This window comes from Carassius carassius, chromosome 15, assembly GCF_963082965.1.
Source record: "Carassius carassius chromosome 15, fCarCar2.1, whole genome shotgun sequence".
In the NCBI taxonomy this organism is placed as follows: domain Eukaryota; kingdom Metazoa; phylum Chordata; class Actinopteri; order Cypriniformes; family Cyprinidae; genus Carassius; species Carassius carassius.
Window position 1 is genome coordinate 33,372,528 of NC_081769.1, and position 22,386 is coordinate 33,394,913.

Below are 22,386 nucleotides of genomic sequence, written 5' to 3' on the forward strand. Positions count from 1 at the left end.
CCGGGGCTCAGGAATGTTACAGCAGGGTTGCCAAGTCTGCGGTTTTCCTGCGGAAATGTTCTACTTTATCACTTTTTCCGCGGGTTAAAGCGACCCTGATAATCATGTGATATTTAGCTCCTGGAATGTGCCAGGGGAACCCTGCCAAAAACGTGTATTTTATCCCTGGAACACATTTTAACGAGGAGCCCCCCCTCGAAATGCAATTGGGCAGGTTTTGTTATGACAACCTGGAAACCCTGCTGTACATAGCGTAAATCGTGAAAGAAAAGGAGATCATTTAGGTTTGTCCCAAAGTTATTTCAAGTTTGGAAAAGCCTAATGAGAAATCATTTTAATGAGTTTAGGTGCAGTCATGTTTACGTCATGTTTACAGTCGCGGAGACTAATTTCGCGGCAAAATCCAGTAAGAATCCATGCGATTGGAAGGTTCTCATGAGGGCAAAAATGCCCAAGCAGATTTTGATCGTTTAAAAAAGCCCTGAACATGACGTGCGAAAAAAAATAAAAATAAATCAACGCGCTAAAAAATACGAATTCATTCTCTATTATTATCTATTAGTTCCTCCGTTTTAATTAAAAAAGGACAAATTACAACAACATGGCCACACAGAACAAATTAAAAAACCATGAGAACAAATTCTTATTTAGCTAAATTGAGAGAAAATATTAATAAACTGAGGGCATGAATAAATACATGAATGTCCTTTGTGAGAGTTTTTCACCAGAATTTACCGTGCAGACCAAGAGAAAGCTGATTGGTTTGAAAGAGACACAGTAGTTCATATGATTGACAATAGGCAGATGTCAATATGTAAACACATCTCTACAGCACAGAATAAAAACAACCCATGTTGTGTGTGTGGAAGAACTGCTACACATCCATTAGAGTTTATTGGCCCTGACCCGTCCTAATCTACAAGCATCCAGCATCCAGACCCATCGGCGGCGTCTACACCTCATTGATAGTTCGCTCAGAAGGCCGGTATTCTGCGCTTGTCTCGGACGCCATGATTAAGGACTGAGTCTTGTGTTTCCAGCGCGCTCTCTTGTTGGCCAGAGACAGGCTGTGCTTGCTGGAGGCGATGATGTCAGAGATGAACTTCTTGCAGTCGACGCAGACCTCCATGGTGCTCCAGTCGTCCTTCAGCTCTTTCGGGAGCTCCATTTCCTCCTGAGACGAGGACGACTGCCGAGTGTGTTTAGATAATCTTAGAGAGATAGAGACAGTGAATATAAGCATCAGAGCAGCAGAGAGCAGCTGTATGCCGAGTTATTGTACCTGGACACTGTGCGCTGTAGGCTGGCTCGATGCAGGCTCGTACTGGGCTTCTCTGGCTTTCGGCTGGACGCGTCCCGTTTCAGACTCGATGTGGACGGACCCAGAGAGTAAATGGGGAGACTGCCATAAGGCTTTGATGGGAGGCGCATCTGAAGCCATAGAAAAGCACTGTTATGAAGAGAAAACTGGACATTTTTAGTCCCATTGTGACCGTGTAAATGGAGTCACGTTGAACTTGCAACAAATAACGTAAAACATTTAATAAAGTTATGAGAGGGTGTTCAGATCAAGACTTACTTTTTTACAGCATTGTGAACAGACAGGCCTGCGGAAATCATGAAAAAGATGATACAGCACCACTACTTTCTATTAAATATCTAAAAACAAGCAAGATTAATCTTTGAAAGTCAGGTTATTTCTTACCTTTTACAAAACTGACAGGTGTAGGACCAGGTGAAGAAGGAAAACCGTTTGGTTCGGCAGCAGAAGCACAGCTGGGAAAAGAGAGATGTCAATGAATAAATCAAATCAGTCAAACTTAATATGCACAATATATTTGCTATGACTAAATAAAAATCAAAGCAAAATAAATGTGACAATGATTTTGAAACACTTTTTATTTCTCCAGTAGGTTTCCTAAAGATTGAATCGTTAGCTTAAGACAGAAATGTGTTAATGCTGTCTGATTTGACAAATATAGACACACTATATTTCTTAAATGTTTTTAAAGACGTCTTGTTCTGCTCACAAAGGCTGCATTTATTTGATCAAAAATACAGTAAAAAAATTTTATATTATCTTTATTTTATTCACGGCTTTATTATTTATATTATCACTTTTCTATGTGAATAAATAGTAAACTGTAATTTATTTCTGTGATCACAGCTGTATTTTCATTGTCACATGATCTTCAGAAATCATTCTAATATTCTGATTTGCTGCCCAAGAAAATCAACAGAAAGCTCATTTATTTGAAATGGAAATCTTTTCTAACATCATAAATGTCTTTAATGCGTCCTTGCTGAATACAAATATGAATTTCTTTAAAAATCTATATTTTTAATGCAAATTTTGGCATGCATTAATCCTTTTCCATCTATATGATTGCAATGCCTGTTCTGTTGACGTGCTGCTTCTGAAAGGTTGCTCTAAATGAGAAAAGCCGTTCTCACCTTCCCCTTCTTCATGGCATTGTAGATGTCTTTGTACTGCTGAAACTTCTCCAGTTCAGCTTTGACCAAAACCTGCCGAATGTGCATCACTTCCTCCACGGTCAGAGCCAGACACTCCACCGGGAAACAAAACTCCTCCTGTCCAAACACAACGGCCAGACATCAGCAGAGAACAAACTACAGCAGCGTTTGACCTGAGCATTGCATATCACACCACACATAATGCTTTGTTCTTGGTTCTTGTCAACGGTGATCATTATTATTAGGGATTTATAAAAAAGCATGGATTTTCTATCCTTATAGGGTGGCTGTGTGCACACACTGCCAAAACACATTTCAGTTCAAACAACATGTAAAAGAGAATTTTGCATCTGATGACGAGCCACTTTAAGAGAAGCAACATAAATGTTTATATCAAATTTTCCGGTTGCGATAAATTGCTAATGCTTTTATCACGGTATACATTATTATCACGGTATTTAGTTTTAAAAAAGTGGTAATAATACACTATCACAGGTTAAATAACTATTTTTTTCTTAGAACAATAATAACTGAACATTTAAATACAATAAAGCAATTCGGAAAAAGATATAAAGTTAAAGGTTTTGCACAGATTTAAGTGCAAAAGAACTATAAAGACCCATAGGTATCACTTTACAATAATACCTCATTAGTTATTAACAAGTTATTAATCTTTGTTAAAACATACAAGTTTTAGTTCATGTTTAGATTTTAACAACGTGTTATTAAATATTGGAATTACTAAAATGAATGAATGTTCAGAAGAATTATTCATTGGCAGTTTATGTTCACTAATGATTTAACTAAGGTTAACTAATGAAGCTCTAATGTAAAGTGTGAACGAACGATAAAGAATCAAAACACTTTCAAACAATATCTAGGGCTTGTTGTAGTCTAGATTAAAATGAAAAATAAATAGTTTGAAAATAAATAGTCTATGAAGTCTGAATATTTAAGTATTTGGCACTGTGATGAACACCATAGTGAATTTAGTTTATTTAAAATGATTGAAATATGTTGAGTATGTGAGCAGTTGCTTTATTTATGGGGTTTCCAGGGTAAGGGCTGCATTTTCTGCAGTTTAGCGCCATCTGCTGTCAGAGAGTGAATGTGCTTCTCATGGCAGCATACAGTGCTGTTGTGCATTTGGACCAGTTGATGGGAAAGGTATTCTTAAAATGCATTCCAAATTCGGAATAATTTGTAATATATAATTATTCACGGTATTAAGAAGTGTCCACGATAACAATACCGTGCATATTCATAACCGTGATATATCGCATCACCGAATACCGGCACATGTTTAGATGCAACTGTAAATGGACGAGGTCTTTAATGTTGCATTATCCTAATGACTTAAATCTTCAGACTGAAAACCGTCTAGTGGGACGACTGGATGAATGTCACTGGTTACTTCCTCACTCACTAGGGATCTAGAGCTGTGTCTGGAGGGCGGCAGGAAGTGACGCACACTGGTGGGCGTTTCCTTCTCGATGGAGTGGCGGCGCTGGGCTTGCTGACGTCTCTCCGGCTGCGGCGTGGACGAGATGGGCAGGAACATGGGCGGCGCTGAGAGAGAGGACCACAGACACTCATTATTTAACACTGATATCAATAAAACTGGCAGCAGCGGACAGGCTCTGCAGTATGAGTCAACTCACATAAGAAACGTAAGATTTAAATGACCTCTAGTTTCACTGTGAATAGCTATCCGTGAAAATACTGGTCTAAAATGAACACTTGCTTTAGTTTGCAAGAAAGCAAAACAGGTCATAAAACATTTATTGCCAGTCAGCTTGAGCTACAGCAGAGCTATAACATAATAAATGCTTTAAATCAGTTTGCGAAAATGATAATCTGGACCCAGACATAAAGCAAATTCCTACATTATTCTTCTCATTTAACGACTACTCAGCAACTACAATTTTTTAATGAAATTTAAATATATATTATTTATTTATTTTAAATTAAATTTAAAAGAGAAAAGAGGATTAAGTAATATGAGCAGTGCTATTTAAGTATTATTCATAAATATTAATATTTTAAATTAGTTTTTTTAGTTAATTTTCTTAAATATTTATATTTAGCTTTAATTTATTTTGGTTTTGATTTTAGTCATTTAAGTATTTCAACAATTTTAACTTTTCAGTTTATTTCAGTTATTTGCTAAGGCAACATTTCTATTTTTTTTTTACTGTAAGTTTAAGCTTTTCATCTAATATATATCAACTTTTTTTTTAATTACCAAGAAAAAAATGTTAGTAGTTTAGAATTAAATTAAATTTAAACATTAAAATAATAATAATAAAAAATAAAATAATAATAATAAAAAAATAATAATGATTTTAGTTTTACTAAACATTAATAATACAGCTTCATAAACATATATATATATATAAATGTAAATCACTTTTCTTGCCCAGGACGGATTCTGGCGATGTGTCGTCCACCATGGATGTGGAGATGCTGGAGCAACTGGCTGACCTTTGACCTGCAGTCTCATCCTGAGTGAGAGAGCACATCAGAAGACAGCTGAGGAATTACACCAAGAGTATATGACCAATAACAATGTGCTTAATAATCCTCACTTCTGAATCAGAGCTGTCCAGTTCAGACAGAGTCGGAGCTTGAAGTCTCTTCCTCTGAAAGCCGCTGGAGACGTTCTGCTGAAGAGACACGCCATCGGCCAACGACAGCGTGCTGGAGGCCTTCCTCGCCCCGTCTGAGGAGCACACATCTGTACGAAACAGCACACAACACTCACATAAAGAGCAAAAAGTGTGTTTTACAAAAAAAAGGGATTTATTTGGACAGAATTATCACTGTACTACATCATATCTGCAGTACTGAATTTTAGGCTGATCCCAAAAATAGTGGCTTTTACTCTTTCACATCACAAAATATGACGCATTTTGTAGCATTTTTGTTTCAACAAGCATTTGTATGGTGAGGAATCTGCAGAAAAAGTCATGATTCAGTCTTCATGAGCCACTTACAGCTAACTAAGTGTTCAATTCTTTGACTTTTTGTTGTTGATATTTTCACAAGTGCATTAAAACTAATATATATTCAAAAAAAATCTTCATTCTAGTTTTGCGGAAAAAATGATGTGGTGATATTTTTGAACTCGGCTTCATCAAATTAGGAAATAAAGCCTTCTTTTGCAAATTAGCAGAAATGTCTTGATATTCAATTCAGTCTTAAAGTAAGAAAACTACATTTTTTACAATACATTTTATAACCATCAGACAATAAAAGAAATCTTACTTTTTAATGTTTTTTTTGCATCATTTTGCATTTCTACTCTTTCACAAGAAATCGTCAGGTGCACACATGTTAGAATCGACGGCCTGCTTGTCATTTGTACATGATGTTAAAAGTGTTTCACAGACATGAGCACATCACACGTCACCACAGATGAGATCCGTGAATGAATGTGGGGAGAACACTAGTGAAAATGATGCATTTCTACAAACATTTGCTACATTATCTGTGTCTCACTGGAGCTCGGTGAAAATAAACCCAATGGTCATGTTCTCCACAATCCAAAGAGCATCTTCAGCTTCAGCAAAAACAAGTCACATGATGTTTATATCCTAACTTTCCTTCATTTCCCATCTTCCAATAAATTCAAATATGCAACATTCCACATGGTCTCTGAATTTTGGACCCAGTGTAAGTATGGTTAATGGTTGTAACTTAGTATATGAATACCATGGGATATAAAAAGAGTAATCATTCAGGACAGTGAGTCACAAATGATGCACAAGCTTTTCTGTTTTATGAACATCGTCTGAGAGCTGCTCTCACATCAGGATGCATTACATCTGATTAAAACCTTTACATTAAGCACTAACATATTAAAAGGTAGTTATTTAAGCAGTAAGTATAATATAAATATGAAACAGCCTTCTGAAAATACCATACGGAGATGTAATATATGACATATTGCCTAATACCAAGAGCAATATTGCCATATATATTACCTAGGTGATGTATAATTTCTATATACGTACATTGAAGATGAAGATATGAGCTTATAACATATAAAATCCTCCAAGTTATATCTGTAAATGCACATGTTAATAATATCTATATGATAATGTTATATGAACTATATGGTATTTATGATACATTTGTGATTAGGATCAGCCAACACTTGACCTGAGTAAATCACATCTTCTTGTGAATCAATAATCTTATCTTGAGATGCATTATTGCACTATAGCTTCCCTTGGGCGAGTTTCTATGACCAGCAATCTGATAATAATATAGAAAGATGACATCAACATGGATTTCAAATTGGTCACATTTCATTTGAGGGTCTATAAATATAACACAACATTTGAAATGAATAAACAGCATTCCCAATCTTCACTATTGAACCCTGAGACACGTTCTCGTCTAATGCCATTATGACAAATTCAGCATCAAAGACCCTCAAATGAACGGCTCCCAGCATCACAGATGAAATGACATCTGAATCATCACATCACGGCTTTACCTGATGAATCAAAACTCTGAGACATGCTAAGAGGCCGAACGGCTGCAAGAAAACAGGCAAGGGTTTAGATTCACAATCACTACAGCAGAACATGATTCAGTCTGTAATAGCTATCGTGGATGCTGGTGATAGCAAGATCAGATTTGTGCACTAGTGTATGCGACTGGACTGAATAACACGAGGCTGTGATAATATCAGCCATGTATGAAGCAGATATATACGTCACACAGAGAAGCTGCTACTTGTGTGGATGCTGCATTGCAATCAGGGTTTGTTTCTGTGATTGTTCATCTCAGCTGAACATCAAGTCTGATTACAGTATCAAGCAGTAAGCGTGTGCAGTGACCTTCATACATGATTCAACTTTGCTGTTTACGTGCATCTCTAAGAGTTATGCATTTATAGTACTGTAGGCATGAGTGTGTTAAACCCTCACCGAATCGACTTCTACGGATCATATCGGGCGACACGGGCCTCAGCTTCCTCTCAGATTTGATCTCCTCCAGAATACGCTCATGCAGGCTCGGAGGACGCTCTGCCTGCGGCTTGAGTTTACGTGCTGACACCTGCAATCACACAAAGATATCATTGCATGAGTCAATTTCATTTATCTGCTTACAAGAATCATGCACTAAAGCACTGCAGACAGCACGTGCCAATCAGCTTCGGTGAACTCTTTCTGAAGTGTGTGTGGAGTGAATAAACAGCACGCTCACGGGATTGAGAGGGGGTCTGGACCTGATAAACTCCAGAATGACCTCATGAGCGCTCTTCTTTAACCTTGGAGGAATATCTCCACTCACCTGAGAGAGAGACACACACACACACACACACACACACACGCACTGTAAGAATATTACGGTTAAGTTCCCTTATTATATATGACGCAAAGCTGTAATAGATCTCGAAGGATATTTCATGCACTTTTACATAAAATAATGTTAAATGTACAGATTTTGAAGGCAAAAAAGAACAGTCATCTTTTCATTTACAGTGGAAAACCGTTGATGGTATTTTGTTTGAATAAACGTTTCTTTTTTAGTTTTTATTTACACTGTCTCTTGTTGTTTTATTAATGTATATTACATTATTTTAGTGTTGTGTGCTACCTTGATGGTGTATATTATTATTTAGCTTATGGGAACTCATTTATCATGTCTCTTCAACACCTGTATTATTACGATGGTTATCAGTATATAGAACAGATGGTATTACTTTAGATGTAATATTAACAATATATCAGTTAAAGAAATATAGTTGTTTTTTTTTACTGTTAATTTGTTTGAACCTAAAATCATGCTGCCATATTTTCATGCAAATCTCATCAAATCATGTTTTACAGTGTAGTAAAGACTCATTTTTGGTGCAAACATCATTAAACCTCTTATAACTGCAGCCACTGTCTATTAAATATAGTTTAGATGAACAAGCGATAGAGATTTGCAAATTGTTTTGAATGCAATTTCCAGAAATGTCTTTTAGAGCTTTGATTATGAAGTTGATGTGTAGTTTACAACCTCATTTTACTCTTATTTTTGTTGCTAAAAAAAGTAGAGCAAGACATGAGGCTATGAGAATGCATGAACTTAGCAAAACGTGCACCTTGAATGCAACTTTGGATAAATGATGTGTTGTAAATGAATTGGTTAAGAGTGAAATAAAGTCTTCAGTTGGTTCTAAAGAGATGGATAAAGACCAGGGCAGCTCACCAAGACCTTGCGTAGCTTGTAGCGCTTGGAGCGGATGTCGTCCATGAGCATCTCGTACGGCGTGAGCTGGAACTCGATCGGCAGCGGGTTATACTGCCGCTCCTGCACCTTCTTCAGCTTCACACCGTTCCTCAGATCTCGCATCACCTGCACCCAGAACCACGGCTGACCGCGGCAAACATGCACCAATGTGTTATAGACAGAGTATTCCAGAATGATCCAGAGCGTTTTCAACATAATACCCATCATTGTATTCCCAGGGAATGCATGAACATGATCAAAACTAAAGATTCAAAACTAAAGAGCTGATTGTGGACTTCAGGAAGAGACAGCAGCAGCCCTCTACTCCTCTTATGATCAGCGGGATACCTGTGGAGAGGGTGAGCAGCTTCAAGTACCTTGGTGTAAACATCTCGGAGGACCTGACTTGGACTACTCACATTCAAACTCAGGTTAATAAAGCCAGGAAAAGACTGTACCATCTGCGACAGCTGAGGAAATTCAGGGTCTCACCAGCAATCCTGAAAACTTTCTATTCTGGGGCTATAGAAAGTGTATTAACTCAGTGCATCTCAGTGTGGTATGGGAACAGCTCCAGTCATGACTGCAAAGCACTGCAGAGAGTTGTGCGCTTAGCTGAGCGCATTTCAGGGTCTGCTCTCCCCTCTCTACAGGACATCTACCTCAAACGCTGCAGAAGTAGAGCTACTAAAATCATCAAGGACTCCATCCACCCTAGTAACCATATTTTCACTTTGCTGCCATCTGGTAAGCGCTACCGTTGCCTAATGGCAAAAACCGAGAGACTCAGGAGGAGTTTCTTCCCCCAGACCATCAGGCTCCTAAACTCTTAACCAGCCCCTTAACATCCTCATGCCTCCACTTAATGTTCACTTCATCTTTTTCATTTTATTCACTACCTCACATAGACACACTGACAGTGTCACCATGTTTGCACATTTGATTCTTGTACATTCCTGTGTATCTTATATTTAAGACCACAGTAAAATGCATATATGCACATTGTACATCCCTGTACATCTTAATATTTAAGACTTCAGTTTACGTTCATGCACATTATTTTGCGTTCTATTTAATTCTACAATATACATCTTTTTTATATTTTATTCTTATATTTTTATTGTTTACTTTTATTTCATTCTTACATAGCTATATTTATGTATATTTCCATCTGTGTTGTTTTTCTTTAATAATTGCACTGTCCATGGAGCGGACCTGACTCACATTTCACTGCTGGTTATGTATGCTATATATAATTTGGTATGTGACAAATAAAACTCTTGAAATCTTGAATCTTGAAATGGATCATTCTCATTTGTGACCCTGGACCACAAAACCATTCATTAGGGTAGATTTATCAAAATTGAGATTCGTGCATCATCATAAATAATCTTCCCATTGATGTATGGTTTGCTAAGAGGACGATATTTGAAACAATTTGAAAATCTGGAATCTGAGGGTGCAAAAAAATCTTTAAAGGCTATGCATATTACTAATCAAAAATTAAGTTTTCATATATTTATGGTAGGAAATTTACCAAATTTTTTGAGAGAACATGATCTTTACTTAATATCCTAATGATTTTTGACCCATACAATGTATTGTTGTCTATTGCTATAAATATACCCCAGAGACTTAAGTCTGCTTTTGTGCTCCAGGGACACAGATATGTTTCTTTTTAAGTATCAACATCCCAAAACATTATTTTTGATGTTTTAAAATGACTAGTATTTTAAGTGTTTTAAAATCTTTAAGGGACCATTAAGCGAACATTCCATTCAGTCATTTTGCAAACATTATGGGAACGTTACATTTGAATGTTATCTCAATGTTCTAAAACAACTGGTAACATTAAGAAAATGTTACATTAACATCCAACTGAAATATTTCAGAAAAGTTCTATTTACGTATATGTTTTTGTGCCAGTATCTTGAAAACATTATTAAAGAGCAAATAACTTTAAATGAATGTTCTTTGAAAGAACTATCTTGCCAGATGTTAACTGGGATGCTTCTCCTTGAATTACATTGGAGAAATACTAATAAATGTGTTAACTTTTTTTATAATGTGGATAGCAGCTCAGATCAAGTCAGGTTTATATATAATGTGACATTTATACAGATTGTTTTAATGCAGCTTCACAGTAATAAACAGGAAAATAACAGTTGCTAAATACATCAAATCTGCTCTGAATAAGACAACTGTGCCATTATTCAGCTTATTTCAGTTGCCAATATTGCAAAGTTCAATTATGTTCAGCTGTAAAGCAGCTCAACTGAGCCGAACTCAATTATTCAGCTCAGTTCAAGCTTGTTCTCATCATATGATGTATCAGTGCTACTATTCGTGAATCTTACTGAATTGTAATTGTCTTTTAAACTTAATTGGATGGGGAACAACTAGAGCCAATCAAATGTCTCTGTTCTTTGAATGGCAGGTCACTTACCCAATCAGCATTCTGCAGCTCGTTTAGCTCCCTCCCACGTTCGTCAACAGTGTCTACCTCCATCTTACGCAGATTCTGTCCAATCAGAGCGAGACACAACATTTCAGAGAGCAGAGAGCAGAGCAGACTCCTTTCACTGCAGCTGACAATTAGATGAATCTCTTCAGAGCTATCAAGAACATGTGCAGGTCTTATTCCACCACAAAATCAGAAGAAACAAACATTAAATCACATTTTGCAGAAGGAAAATTAAATCTGTTCAGAATTTTTCAATTGCATTTTAATTGCATAATTTTTTGCATTTTGACTTTTTTTATGAATTTACAGAGTTATGAATTTACAGGTGAGATAAATGAAGGGTGTTTTTTTTTTTTGCTTTACAGAACAACAGAACTTCCCCATATTCACTCGTCATGCATGTTTAGTTATGTCATTTTAAGTAATTTCCTAGAAAATATGAAAATTTTAAAGTAAAATATAATTCAAAATATTAACAAAAACTACAATAAAATATCAATAACAGATATAAATAGTATACATAATATTGAAAACTAAAATTACAAACAGGAAATTAATAAATAAACTAAAACTGAAATAGAAATAAATCATAAATAATCCCAAATAGCATTAAATAAAATAATAAAATGATAAAACACCTGACATAATTATTAAAAACTAAAATGTAAACGGAAAATATGAAAATAAAAAACTAACTCAACTCATGATAGCATATAGATAATGCTAAAAAACTAAAATAAATAAGAAAAACATTATGCAAAAGAAAATTAAACCTTGTTGTTGTTTTTTGCATTATGACTATTTTCCTGACAATTAATGCCTTTTGCACATGCACATTTCTATTCTGTTTATGAATTTGCATTTACAGGTGAGATAAATAAAGGAAAATAAATATTCTTTTGCAATGATAACTGTGTTGTTTCCCTTTCATTAACTCAAAGAACAAGACAAAAGAACCTCCTCATATTCAGTTGTCATGCATGTTTAGTTTTGTCATTTTATCTCAAGTCATTGCCCAAACGGTGGCGTCATTATTTGGTTTGGAAACGGTGTGTAACAGTAAACCCTCATGGGACGAGCACAGAGGAGACGGTTTGTCTCGTCTCATCTTACACTCAAAACCCTATAAAGAGGGATTCTCCTGTCAAAAACAGTAGAGGATGAGATATGGGTGGGGGTTTATGTTTTATATAAGCCATGTGAGCTGGGTGACACATTATAAAGGGCACAATCAAAGGAAACATGGAAATGTCATCATAACATCTAATGTCAAAGCAGCAGTAAAGCCAGCTGTGACCCTCTTCCACACATGACTTCATCACATGTTTTCAATCGAAGACGATCTTATGAGAGCAAGAGCAAAAATGTCAAACCACAGATCAATAATAAAATATACAGTATATATATATTTTTGCAAATAGAAATAAAGCTGAAATTAAATAAAATACTTTCATTAACTAAAACTAAAAACTAAACCATAAAAAATGTGACTACTTGAAATAAAATGAACATTAACTGAAATAAAATTAAATATTTATGAATGTAAACTTATTTTATTTCCAGTGGTTGCCAATGCAAAAATGATAACTTCTGATTATCTAAATCTACATAAACTAAAACTAAGAACTAAAAATGTATAAAATTGAATAGAAGAATGTATTAAAAATTAATACAACTTAAAATGAAAAAGAATAATAAATGAAAAACTAAAATTACTAACTGCAAATAAAAACGAATAAAAATATATTTAACCCCTTAACTGTCACCCCCCATTTTTTTAAATAGGCATTAAAGTGCACTATCCAAACTAAAATTGCTGTAATTTATGAACACTTTGGAATATAAACATAAGGTTGGTCTCTTTTTAAAGAAGAAAATTAGCAGATTTTGGCGAAAGTGGAATTTTTTCAAAAAATTTAAGTATCAAAAAGTTTAAAATGTACTGTTAATAAAATGCGCTATATTAATTTTATTGTATTTTATTTATTATAAATATTTTACATAACAGGTTTTACTTTAAAATTGATATAAAATTAAAACCTTGTGTCTAAATAAGTTATGTTACAAATTTGAAGTTGATATGAAAAAAATTGAGGTTCCTGTGAGATTTTATTTAGGGCGTCATACCACACACAGCCACTGGGAGTCATCAAAACTATTTTTAATTTTGCTTAATGAATTTTTCTCTAGATTTCTCTGTGAATTTTACTTCTATCTCAAAATAACCACTAAATATGAAATCCTGAGACTCAGACCTTTCCAATGATATGTTTGTTGCCAAGATTATAAAAAGTTTTGGTTCTAGAAGACCCTGCCCACTAAGGGGGAGGTGACCGCCATTAGATTTAAAGTACCATTTCCATGGTAAAGCAATGTCGGATTTCAAAAGGTGGGACGGTGACAGTTATGGGGTTAAAATATTACCAAAAACTAATAATACTGATGCAAATATTACTATTACTAACTGTAAGTAAATACAAACTAAACCTAAGCAGAATACACAAAGAAATTTTACCTATATAGTAATATTTAGAAAAAATGAAAATAAAACTAAATTACAAAACAAACACAACAAAACATAAAAATAACAGCTAATTCAAAAAAATTCATATAGTATATATATATATATATATACACTAGTAAAATAGCTCTGTCTCAGATATTAATACGTGAATCTACTGAGAGGAGAATGGGATGAGTCTCAGACTGCAGCTTGATTCGTGGCTGGAGTCTCACCTCTTTGGCGCTCTGGATCTTCTCCAGGAAGCTGCGCAGCTCTTTGGTCTCAGCGTACAGAGCTCGACACACGGCCTGGTAATGATCGGGCGCATCGGCCGGCGTGGCCAGGTGAAGAGCACACAGCTTCAGACACACAACACACAACACACATTCATTCAGCTGCAGTTTCACTCTGTAATGACGTTCATGGTAGTCTATTCAGTACATAGATAGATGTCCATGTTGGGAATAAACAATGAGTGTTTTAAACAGGTCAAGAGGAGACACACTGACATAAATGTGTCATAAATTTAATAAATGGACAGAATGGGTCACTCTTGGCTTCATGCTGGCAGCAGAACGTCTGAAGTTAGTGTGACAAAAACATCAACACACTCATAAACGCTCTCAGCAGATCACAGAAACAGCATGTGGAGCAGAAGAAAATAGCTCAGCCCACACTGAGAGCTCGAGTGCACTGCATTGTGGGATACAGTTACAGTCAGTGATATGTATGTGTGTGTGTGTGTGTGTGTGTGTGCTTTCTCTCTCTCTCTCTCTCTATATATATATATGTATATATAAAGGTTTAAAGAAAATGTTAGATATTTTCATAATGAATGCATTTTTTATTATGCATAACAGCAAGTGGATAAATGAAATCGCAGTGACACAAAACAACAGCATCATTCCTCCAGTCTTCAGTGTCACATGATCTTCAGAAATCAGAATAATATTCTGATTTTAAATGTTGCACATTGAATGTGCACAAGGACAGTTTATCAATTATTTAAAGATAACAATTGTCAGATTGTGTGATTAGTTAGTTGCAGCCAGTCATGTGACATCACTGTATCATAACTGTAGTCTACAGTCAGTTACTGTGAAAGCCTATGATACCTTGATGATGTCACGGACGCCGCGGATACGGCAGGGGTGGGCGGGAACCCGCTGGCGCTCATCCTCGTCTTCCTCAGTGGCGTCGTAGCCTTCATCAGCGCAGGAGTCGCTCTCAGCCTCAGTCACGTTAGTCATGAGGTCGATGAGCTGCTCGAGCGGAGGACTCAGCTCTCGCTCCTCGTTCTCCTTCAGTCCGTAATCCAGAGCCTTATAGATCACCACGCCCAGAGACTCGATCACCTGCACACACAAAAAAACTCAAAAGAAGATATTTCGAAGAATGTTTGTAACCAAACAGCTATGGACTTCCTTAGAATTTCTGCAATGGAAAGTAAAGGCTACCGTCAATCCTTTGGTTATCAACATTTTTCAAAATATCTTCTTTTGTGTCCAACAGCTTTAAAAAAAAATTCATTAAGGTTTGGAATGACACGAGGTTGAGTAAACAATGACAGAATTTTCATTTTTGGGGTGAACTATCCTTTTAAGGCTTGTGTTAGAAAATGTAACTTAAAATATCTTACACCGATATTTCTGGAACATACGTACAGTAAAAAGTTGGTGAATCACTAGATTTAATTCCAGGGATTTTGATGCACTGGAATGAGTTTAAGTGCACGTGTTACTTACAATGAGACACAATCTTAATCGACACAAGAACATCAAATACACTAAATATATTTCATGCTCCAACAACCTTTATGCCTCCATACTGTAAAAAATCTAAACCTTTTCTTAAATTTATTAAATTCAATTTTGAGCTGGAGGGGTCTGATTTTTCAGGTTTTTCTTGCAGTCAGTTGTGAGTCTGAACTGATGCTGTGTAAGATTTCATCCAAACCTTAAAAGAGTTTGGTTTCTTATATCACACACGTATACATCTAGAATCCAAACCTGTAAGCTGTGTTCAAAATACTCTTGGGTTGTATGTTCTTTTACCTTGTGTGCAGCTTTGTTCAAGGTTTTTTGGGAAAGAGTTCACATTACATTACAGTCAAACCGTTTGACTGGACACACAATCTTTAAGATGATCAAAAAATATATTTTCTTCTCGTTTATACAAGCTGATAATCAGAACAGAAGATTGGGCTCACCGAGGCTGCATTTATTTGATCCAAAATACAATAAAATCAGTAATATTTTGAAAAAATATTACAATTCAAAATAGCTGCTTTGTGTGTGAATGTATTGTAAAATATAATTTATTCCGGTGATCAAAGCTGAATTTTTAGCATCATTACTCTGCAGTGTCCAGTGTTCAGTGTAACTAAATTAAATAATGTAATTACAAAATAAATGTAACTGTAATCTGTTACTGAGAGAAAATGTGTAAATAAATTACAGTTTCTTTTGAAAATGTTAATGATTACATATTTTCACACACACACAAAGATTCAATTGATTTCTTTCATAAATTGCAGTGATTGCTCTAAAATATGTTTCAGGAGTTTAGGACACATGCTTGTTTGATAAATGTTTTACTTCCTATTTGGGTTCATGGTTATGCTTTATTTTTTAAGATGAGCTGTTTTTTCCAAGTCTTTGTTAGATGCCAGTGTCATGGCTATGCAAAGATATGATTTCAAAAACAGCATCATTTTAAATCTGTTTTTAACCTCAGGATGATCTCAGAGTGATTTTGTTGTTGCTGTGCTATAAAATTAAATGAATTTTAATTAAAGTGAAACAGGCATTTTTGCACTTAGATGGCCTGTGATCAATGCAACTTCCATCCCGGGTCTGTCCAGTCATAAAGAGTGCTTTGTTACTCTTTGTGATGTTAATCAGACCCCAACAGTTTACCAAGAAGAAGAATGCAAAAGTCTGCAGTGAAGTGGACAACAGACTCATTCATAGCGATGTCCAGCGGCCCATAACATCCACAAACACAACCTCTGGGTAATAACAGCTTCAGTTTAGAAACTGATCATTAACCCCGAGAACCTCATACAGAAAAGAATCAAGACCAAGGTCATGAAGAGCAGCTGATGCTCTGCTAAACGTAAGATAATAACCAAAAGAATGATTTCTGAAAGATCATGTTACATAGAAGACTAAAGTAATGATGCTGAAAATTCAGTTTTTATAACAGGAATAAATTACATTTGAACATATATTCACATAGAAAACTGTTGTTTTTTTTACTGTAATAATATTTTTACAGTTTTCTACTGTATTTTTGAGTGAGCAAAAGAGACTTTTAAATGCTAAAGGTACTATATCATGACAAGTATCAGCCATTGACTCACAGCGACTGAATTTAGTTGAGTTACTCAAGTCTGTCACACAGTCAGCTCTGAACAGAACGTGAACCTGGAAGGTCAAAGATGCTTGGGATGTGGGTTTATATGTCTCTAACTGGCCTTTAAAATGTCACCAGCCAGCCGAAAAAAACAGAGAGAGCAGAAAAGATAACCTGGTGCTGGAAACTCAGATGAGCTGCAAATGTCTCTAAGATGCATGCAGGAGTAATGCGGTAATTTGAAATAAATGTGAATTGAAATAAAGCTGGAAAACTTCAAATCATTTTCATTTAGTTTAAGCTGAAACACTAACGTGCCTAATTGTAAATAAATAAAATGTAAAACTAAACCAAAACTAAAACTGAAATAAGAATAAATGAAACATAAAAAGCAATAATAATAATAATAATAATAATAATAAAATGTGCTACTTGAAATAATAAAATAAAACAGACAAAAATTGAATTTTTTTAATGCAACATTTCTAATTTGAAGCACTAAAACTACTACCTGGAAATAAATAAAATCTAAAATTAAACTGTAATAAAAAATAAATCGAAACTAAAATAAATAAATGAAATAAAATAAAAAAATAGTTAATTTAGTTAATTTAAATAAAGCTAAAATAAAACAAAATACAATAAAAATTAGGATGAAAAACCTAGGTTTATTTGTTCAACATGAATGACTAAATTAAAACGAAAAGCTGAAATAATTCAAATCTAAAACGGAACTGAAAACAAAGAAAGAAAGAAAATAATAAATGAAAATAACTGAATAAAACTGACAAAAGCACAATACATTTTTTTTAATTAACTGAAAATATTAAAATAAAAACTAAAAAAAAAAAATATATTAATAGAAACTATATCAACCTCTTTAACAACTGTATAGCACTGCCCCGGCAACTGCTCACAACACCCCAGTAACCGCTAGCAACAGCTGGAAACACTTCAAAGGAGTTAAGAGTTTCCACATGTTACAGATCGATGACATACTGAACTAACAAACAGATGTGTGCTCATTCAGTCATCACTCACCTGTGTGCAGGAGCGGCTGGGATCACACACACCTGCAGGAGAACAGAAGAGAAGACAGATGAGCACAGCCCTCATAACACATCACTGGAACTCACTGCACTGCATTCACCCCTCACAAACAGCTTTATGCATCTGACAACTATCAAACAAATAGATTGATAGAGTAATAAATGCACTCACCCTCAGTCCATCCGAAATGTAGATGAGTGTGTTCTTCATCAGATTTGAAGAAATGTAGCATTGCATCAGTGTCTCAGCAATGGATGCTCTGCAGTGAATGGGTGCCGTCAGAATGAGAGTCCTAACAGCTGATAAAAACATCACAATAATCCACAGCACTCCAGTCCATCAGTAAACATCTGGACAAAAGACAAAACCTGAAACACATCAAAATCAAGCCATGTACTTTCTTTAGAGCTGTTTAAACGCTGCTTGATCTGTGCAGATTTCTCTCCTGATTCAGACCAGAACACTTTTTCACTGGAGGAAGTGTTATTATGGATTATAGACTCTGTGTTTGAGTTAAAATCATCTTAATGCTGGATGTGTTTCATCTTTTGTCTTCTCCAGATGTTCACTGATGGACTGGAGTGCTGTGGATTATTGTGATGTTTTTATCAGACTCTCATTCTGACGGCACCCATTCACTGCAGAGCAAGTGATGCAATGCTGCATTTCTCCAAATCTGATGAAGACACAAACTCATCCTGATCCTGGATGAACTGAAAGTGACTTCATTTTCAGCAAATTTTCTTTTTACCTACAACCTGAGAGTATCAGACTATGTCAGTCGGTTTTGATTGAATATGCAAAAACAAATGCCAATTCTGAAAACCACTTCATCTCAGACTATTTTTTGCAGCAAGACAAGGCGAAGTCAGCAAAGAAACAGATCTCTCCTCTGTTTTTCTGCAGTCGACAGCGAATGAGGAACATGTTTGCACTTTAGACAAAGCAACAACTCTGCCTGGAAGCTGCAAGACACATCGATCTTGACAGCGTCTCCAGAAAGCAATGACAGTGGCGTTTATTAAAAGGCAAAGTGAGCACCTCTCCTCTGGGAAGATCTGCAATGAGAAGTCATGAGTCTCAATACTAACTCATGCATTAGTCATCAACGATCTGAGCTACTCCACATTCATTTTACATCTCTATTTCTTACTGTCCGAAAGCTTTAAACTTATTCTCCTTTGGGGGAAACATCTGACAATACATAAATGAAAACTCCATTTAGTCTCCTGAGCAATGAAAGAGAAATATTGATAAAATCATCTTCTGGAAAGTCATCAGTTCAATCCATCTGTGATCTTCTAAACTGTGGATAAGCTGCAGAGTGAGCACACTTCATTATTATCAACACGTGAAACCATGAAAGCATTAGGAATATAGCTAGGCCTTTAACTGAGCTTGAACTAAAAGATTTTCATTTCATTCTCCATTTAACACAGGTGTATCACTGTTTTTTTTTTAAAGATCAGTGTTATTTTAGTATTATTACCATTAGATACAGAGAAAGAGATAATATTATAATATTTTAAATTGGTTTTTCTTTGTATAGTTAACATTTTAGTAATTTTGTTGTGCATTTGGCTTTTTTCATTTTAAATATGCACCTATATACAGTTTTTATCAAATTTTATTTCAGTTTTAATTGCTATTTATACATTTATTTTAGTCGTTTTAGTTAAAACTAAATGAAAATGATGCCTGGGCAACAAGGTTACTATATTTAACTATATTTATTAAAATAAACTAATGCTTTACTCTTAAGTATTTTATTTCAGATATAGCTGACAAAGCAACATTTTTCATGCAGTTTGACATGACGCAATAAATATATATATATATATATATGAATGAAACGCACACACAAAAAATTTAACTTAAAATCAAAACAGAAAATAAAAAATTTAATGAATATATTCAAATGAATTTAAATATTAAGCAACTAGCTGAAATAAAATAAACTTAATATGTTTCCAAGTTTTTATGTTACTTTATTTCAGTTATTGTTTATTTTATTGCAATTAACACTTTTTTGTGGTTTAGTTGACTATCATAACTTAAAATTGATTTTACACATACCCTAAATACCCTAATCCTAAATAGTATAAAATATCATGAGCTACTTGGTAATGTACATAATGTCTTTAAAGTCCAAGCAGAAATATCAGACATATTTCATTTGAATCCGTAGTGAAATAACATTTGACACACAAAAGCATTACGAATATGCAATTTCTGCACAGCACAGGCCCTGATCACTAGCTGTACAGTGTTTATCAGTAAGAGCATCCTCCCTCTGTGCGTCAGAGAGCTGTACTGTAACCAACGGTGACTGTGAGCTTCATTTATGCTGTTTATTTTACACTCAATACTATATTTAGTGCACTGATTGTACTGGCCTGTTAATGAAGGCCTCACGTGTTACATAATACATCAGTGCTGACAATAATATACAATGCACATAATGTAAAAAAAACAAGATAGTATGACCATGACACAATTGCACATCATTTTAAATCTAATTCTTGCACATAAGATGATGCATTCAATACTGTGCATAGTTTATGATGCAGAACACTAGAAAAAATAAACGCAACTCTCTATATGCAGCTAACGCCTATTAGGCCTATGCATGGAAATGCACATGCCGATGAGTGTAATGCATGATGATTTGTCACCTCCGGAGTAAAAGCGCACTGATCCGTCTTTATAAATCCTGATGAAGTCTCCCGCTCCTCCAGAACCAGCAGAATCCGCCAGAAGAGAGCGACAGCACTGGTAACACACAGCCCACGCCTGCTCCTCGTTGATGGGCTGCTTGTACAGATGTAAAATCTCGTCCAGGGACAGGTCGTCCTTATTCTTACTGTCTATGATGGGACGCGCATCCTCTTCCTCTATCAGCCTGTGTCCGTCATCCTCATCATCTTCATCTCTCCTGCGAGCCATCGTTTCATCCTATCCAGCAGAGACGAGATGAGAGGAGTGCTGGAGATGAAGCACCTGTGCTCGGCGTGATGCAGATGATGCTCACTGCCGATTCTGCATCAGAAGCCACGTCAAGCGAGGATCTAAAAGTAGGCGGGGCTTAATTTAAAGAGTTTACGTTGAGTTTACGTTTGAAATTACAAATAAATTTAGATACAAAATTACTTAAATAATACTAATATCAATAATAAAACTCTTTATATGTCTTTATCAAAGTATAAATAAATGATCTTATTTGCATATCAAAGCAGCGCTTCGAAATGCAAGCCAATCAGAGCCGCTTACGGTCATAGGAAAATAAAAATATTTTAAAATTTCTAAATAATTTATTTTAAATACAAATTATGATACACGTATAATCACGATACAGTAAAATAATCTATTATGTTCAATTATTACTCAAGTTTAACATTTGTATTATTTACATTTTATTATCAATCTTCATTTGACCATTTAACTTTAGCACTCTCTTTTTTAACTCTATTTGTATTCACAACACGAGCTCATTTAACTCTTGTACTCCCTGTTCTTTTTATACCCTAAGTACATGTTTTCTTTTTTATTATAAAAACTTTTATATACTTATATACTTTTCTATTCTGATGACTTGTTTTATTTTTATTTTAAAAAAGACCCTAGCGTTCCATATTCTTTGTATTTATTATATAATAATAATAAACCTCGCGCACTGCTAACTAAGACTTGCCAGAGCACTTACATTTAATTGCATTTATTATTTTATTGACTTTTATTGCTTCTCTCTGGATAAAAGCGTCTGCTAAATAAATAAATGTAATCAAATTATCTATTATTTTAAAGTATCGCGATGTCACGTGATACATGTTACTTTTCTCAGCACTGGCCAAAATGGACCAATCAGAGTGGGAACAGGTACGAAATACATTAATAGAAATCGCTGAGGCCAATTTTCATTTTTATGCCAGACAAAACAAAAGAATATCCATAATACATTAAATTGTGTGTTTCAGAGAATAAACATCTTTAGTATTGTATTAAACGTCCTTGGGTTGGCATTTAATTGCCACCAGAGGGTGATGTTACGCAAACATTTCTTTAGATACTTTCTCATTTGAGCGCTTTACCTCTTTAATGATTTGTCTAAGGAATATTTCCATAACTCCAAGCTGTCATTTGATGAAATATATTTCTGCTGTAGTATCACAGCGTCCTTCCCTACTGTGTTTAATCTTAAATACACCAGAACTGTCGCTGTTGCTCGGTAACCTTCCACAAACAAACATTCAAACACGCTTACGTTAATTAATATCCATGAGCTACGCCGTTACTAATGTTTGAT

General features: G+C 35.1%; 1 protein-coding gene across 4 annotated transcripts; it reads right to left on the reverse strand.

The window, feature by feature from the left end:
• Positions 1–617: 617 nt before the first annotated feature.
• On the reverse strand, positions 618–22,336 carry LOC132158935 (protein spire homolog 1-like). 4 transcript variants are annotated; one of them, XM_059568574.1, is made up of 18 exons: positions 22,172–22,336; positions 20,759–21,038; positions 18,075–18,106; positions 14,792–15,031; positions 13,910–14,035; positions 11,156–11,230; positions 8,695–8,853; positions 7,696–7,782; positions 7,416–7,545; positions 6,980–7,021; positions 5,064–5,212; positions 4,886–4,979; positions 3,902–4,044; positions 2,455–2,592; positions 1,706–1,776; positions 1,580–1,607; positions 1,283–1,431; positions 618–1,211 (listed from the first exon to the last, which is right to left on the reverse strand). In XM_059568574.1, exons 1-18 carry the CDS (start codon positions 22,202–22,204, stop codon positions 953–955), a joined length of 2,235 nt encoding a protein of 744 aa, XP_059424557.1. In that variant the 5' UTR covers positions 22,205–22,336; the 3' UTR covers positions 618–952. The 4 variants fall into 4 exon arrangements, with proteins under 4 accessions (XP_059424557.1, XP_059424556.1, XP_059424559.1 ...); XM_059568573.1 differs by having other exon boundaries at positions 8,689–8,853; positions 22,172–22,335; XM_059568576.1 differs by having other exon boundaries at positions 8,689–8,853; positions 20,759–21,151; positions 22,172–22,322.
• Between the last annotated feature and the right edge of the window lie 50 nt (positions 22,337–22,386).

Excerpts from the sequence above, each read along its gene's own strand:
- LOC132158935 (XM_059568573.1), bottom strand. The coding sequence starts at position 22,204 with ATGGAAATATTCCTTAGACAAATCATTAAAGAG. Across the intron at positions 18,107-20,758 it reads AGTGCGCTTTTACTCCGGAG|GTGTGTGTGATCCCAGCCGC; the intron begins GTGACAAATCAT and ends GTTCTCCTGCAG. Across the intron at positions 1,212-1,282 it reads CTACAGCGCACAGTGTCCAG|ATTATCTAAACACACTCGGC; the intron begins GTACAATAACTC and ends TATCTCTCTAAG.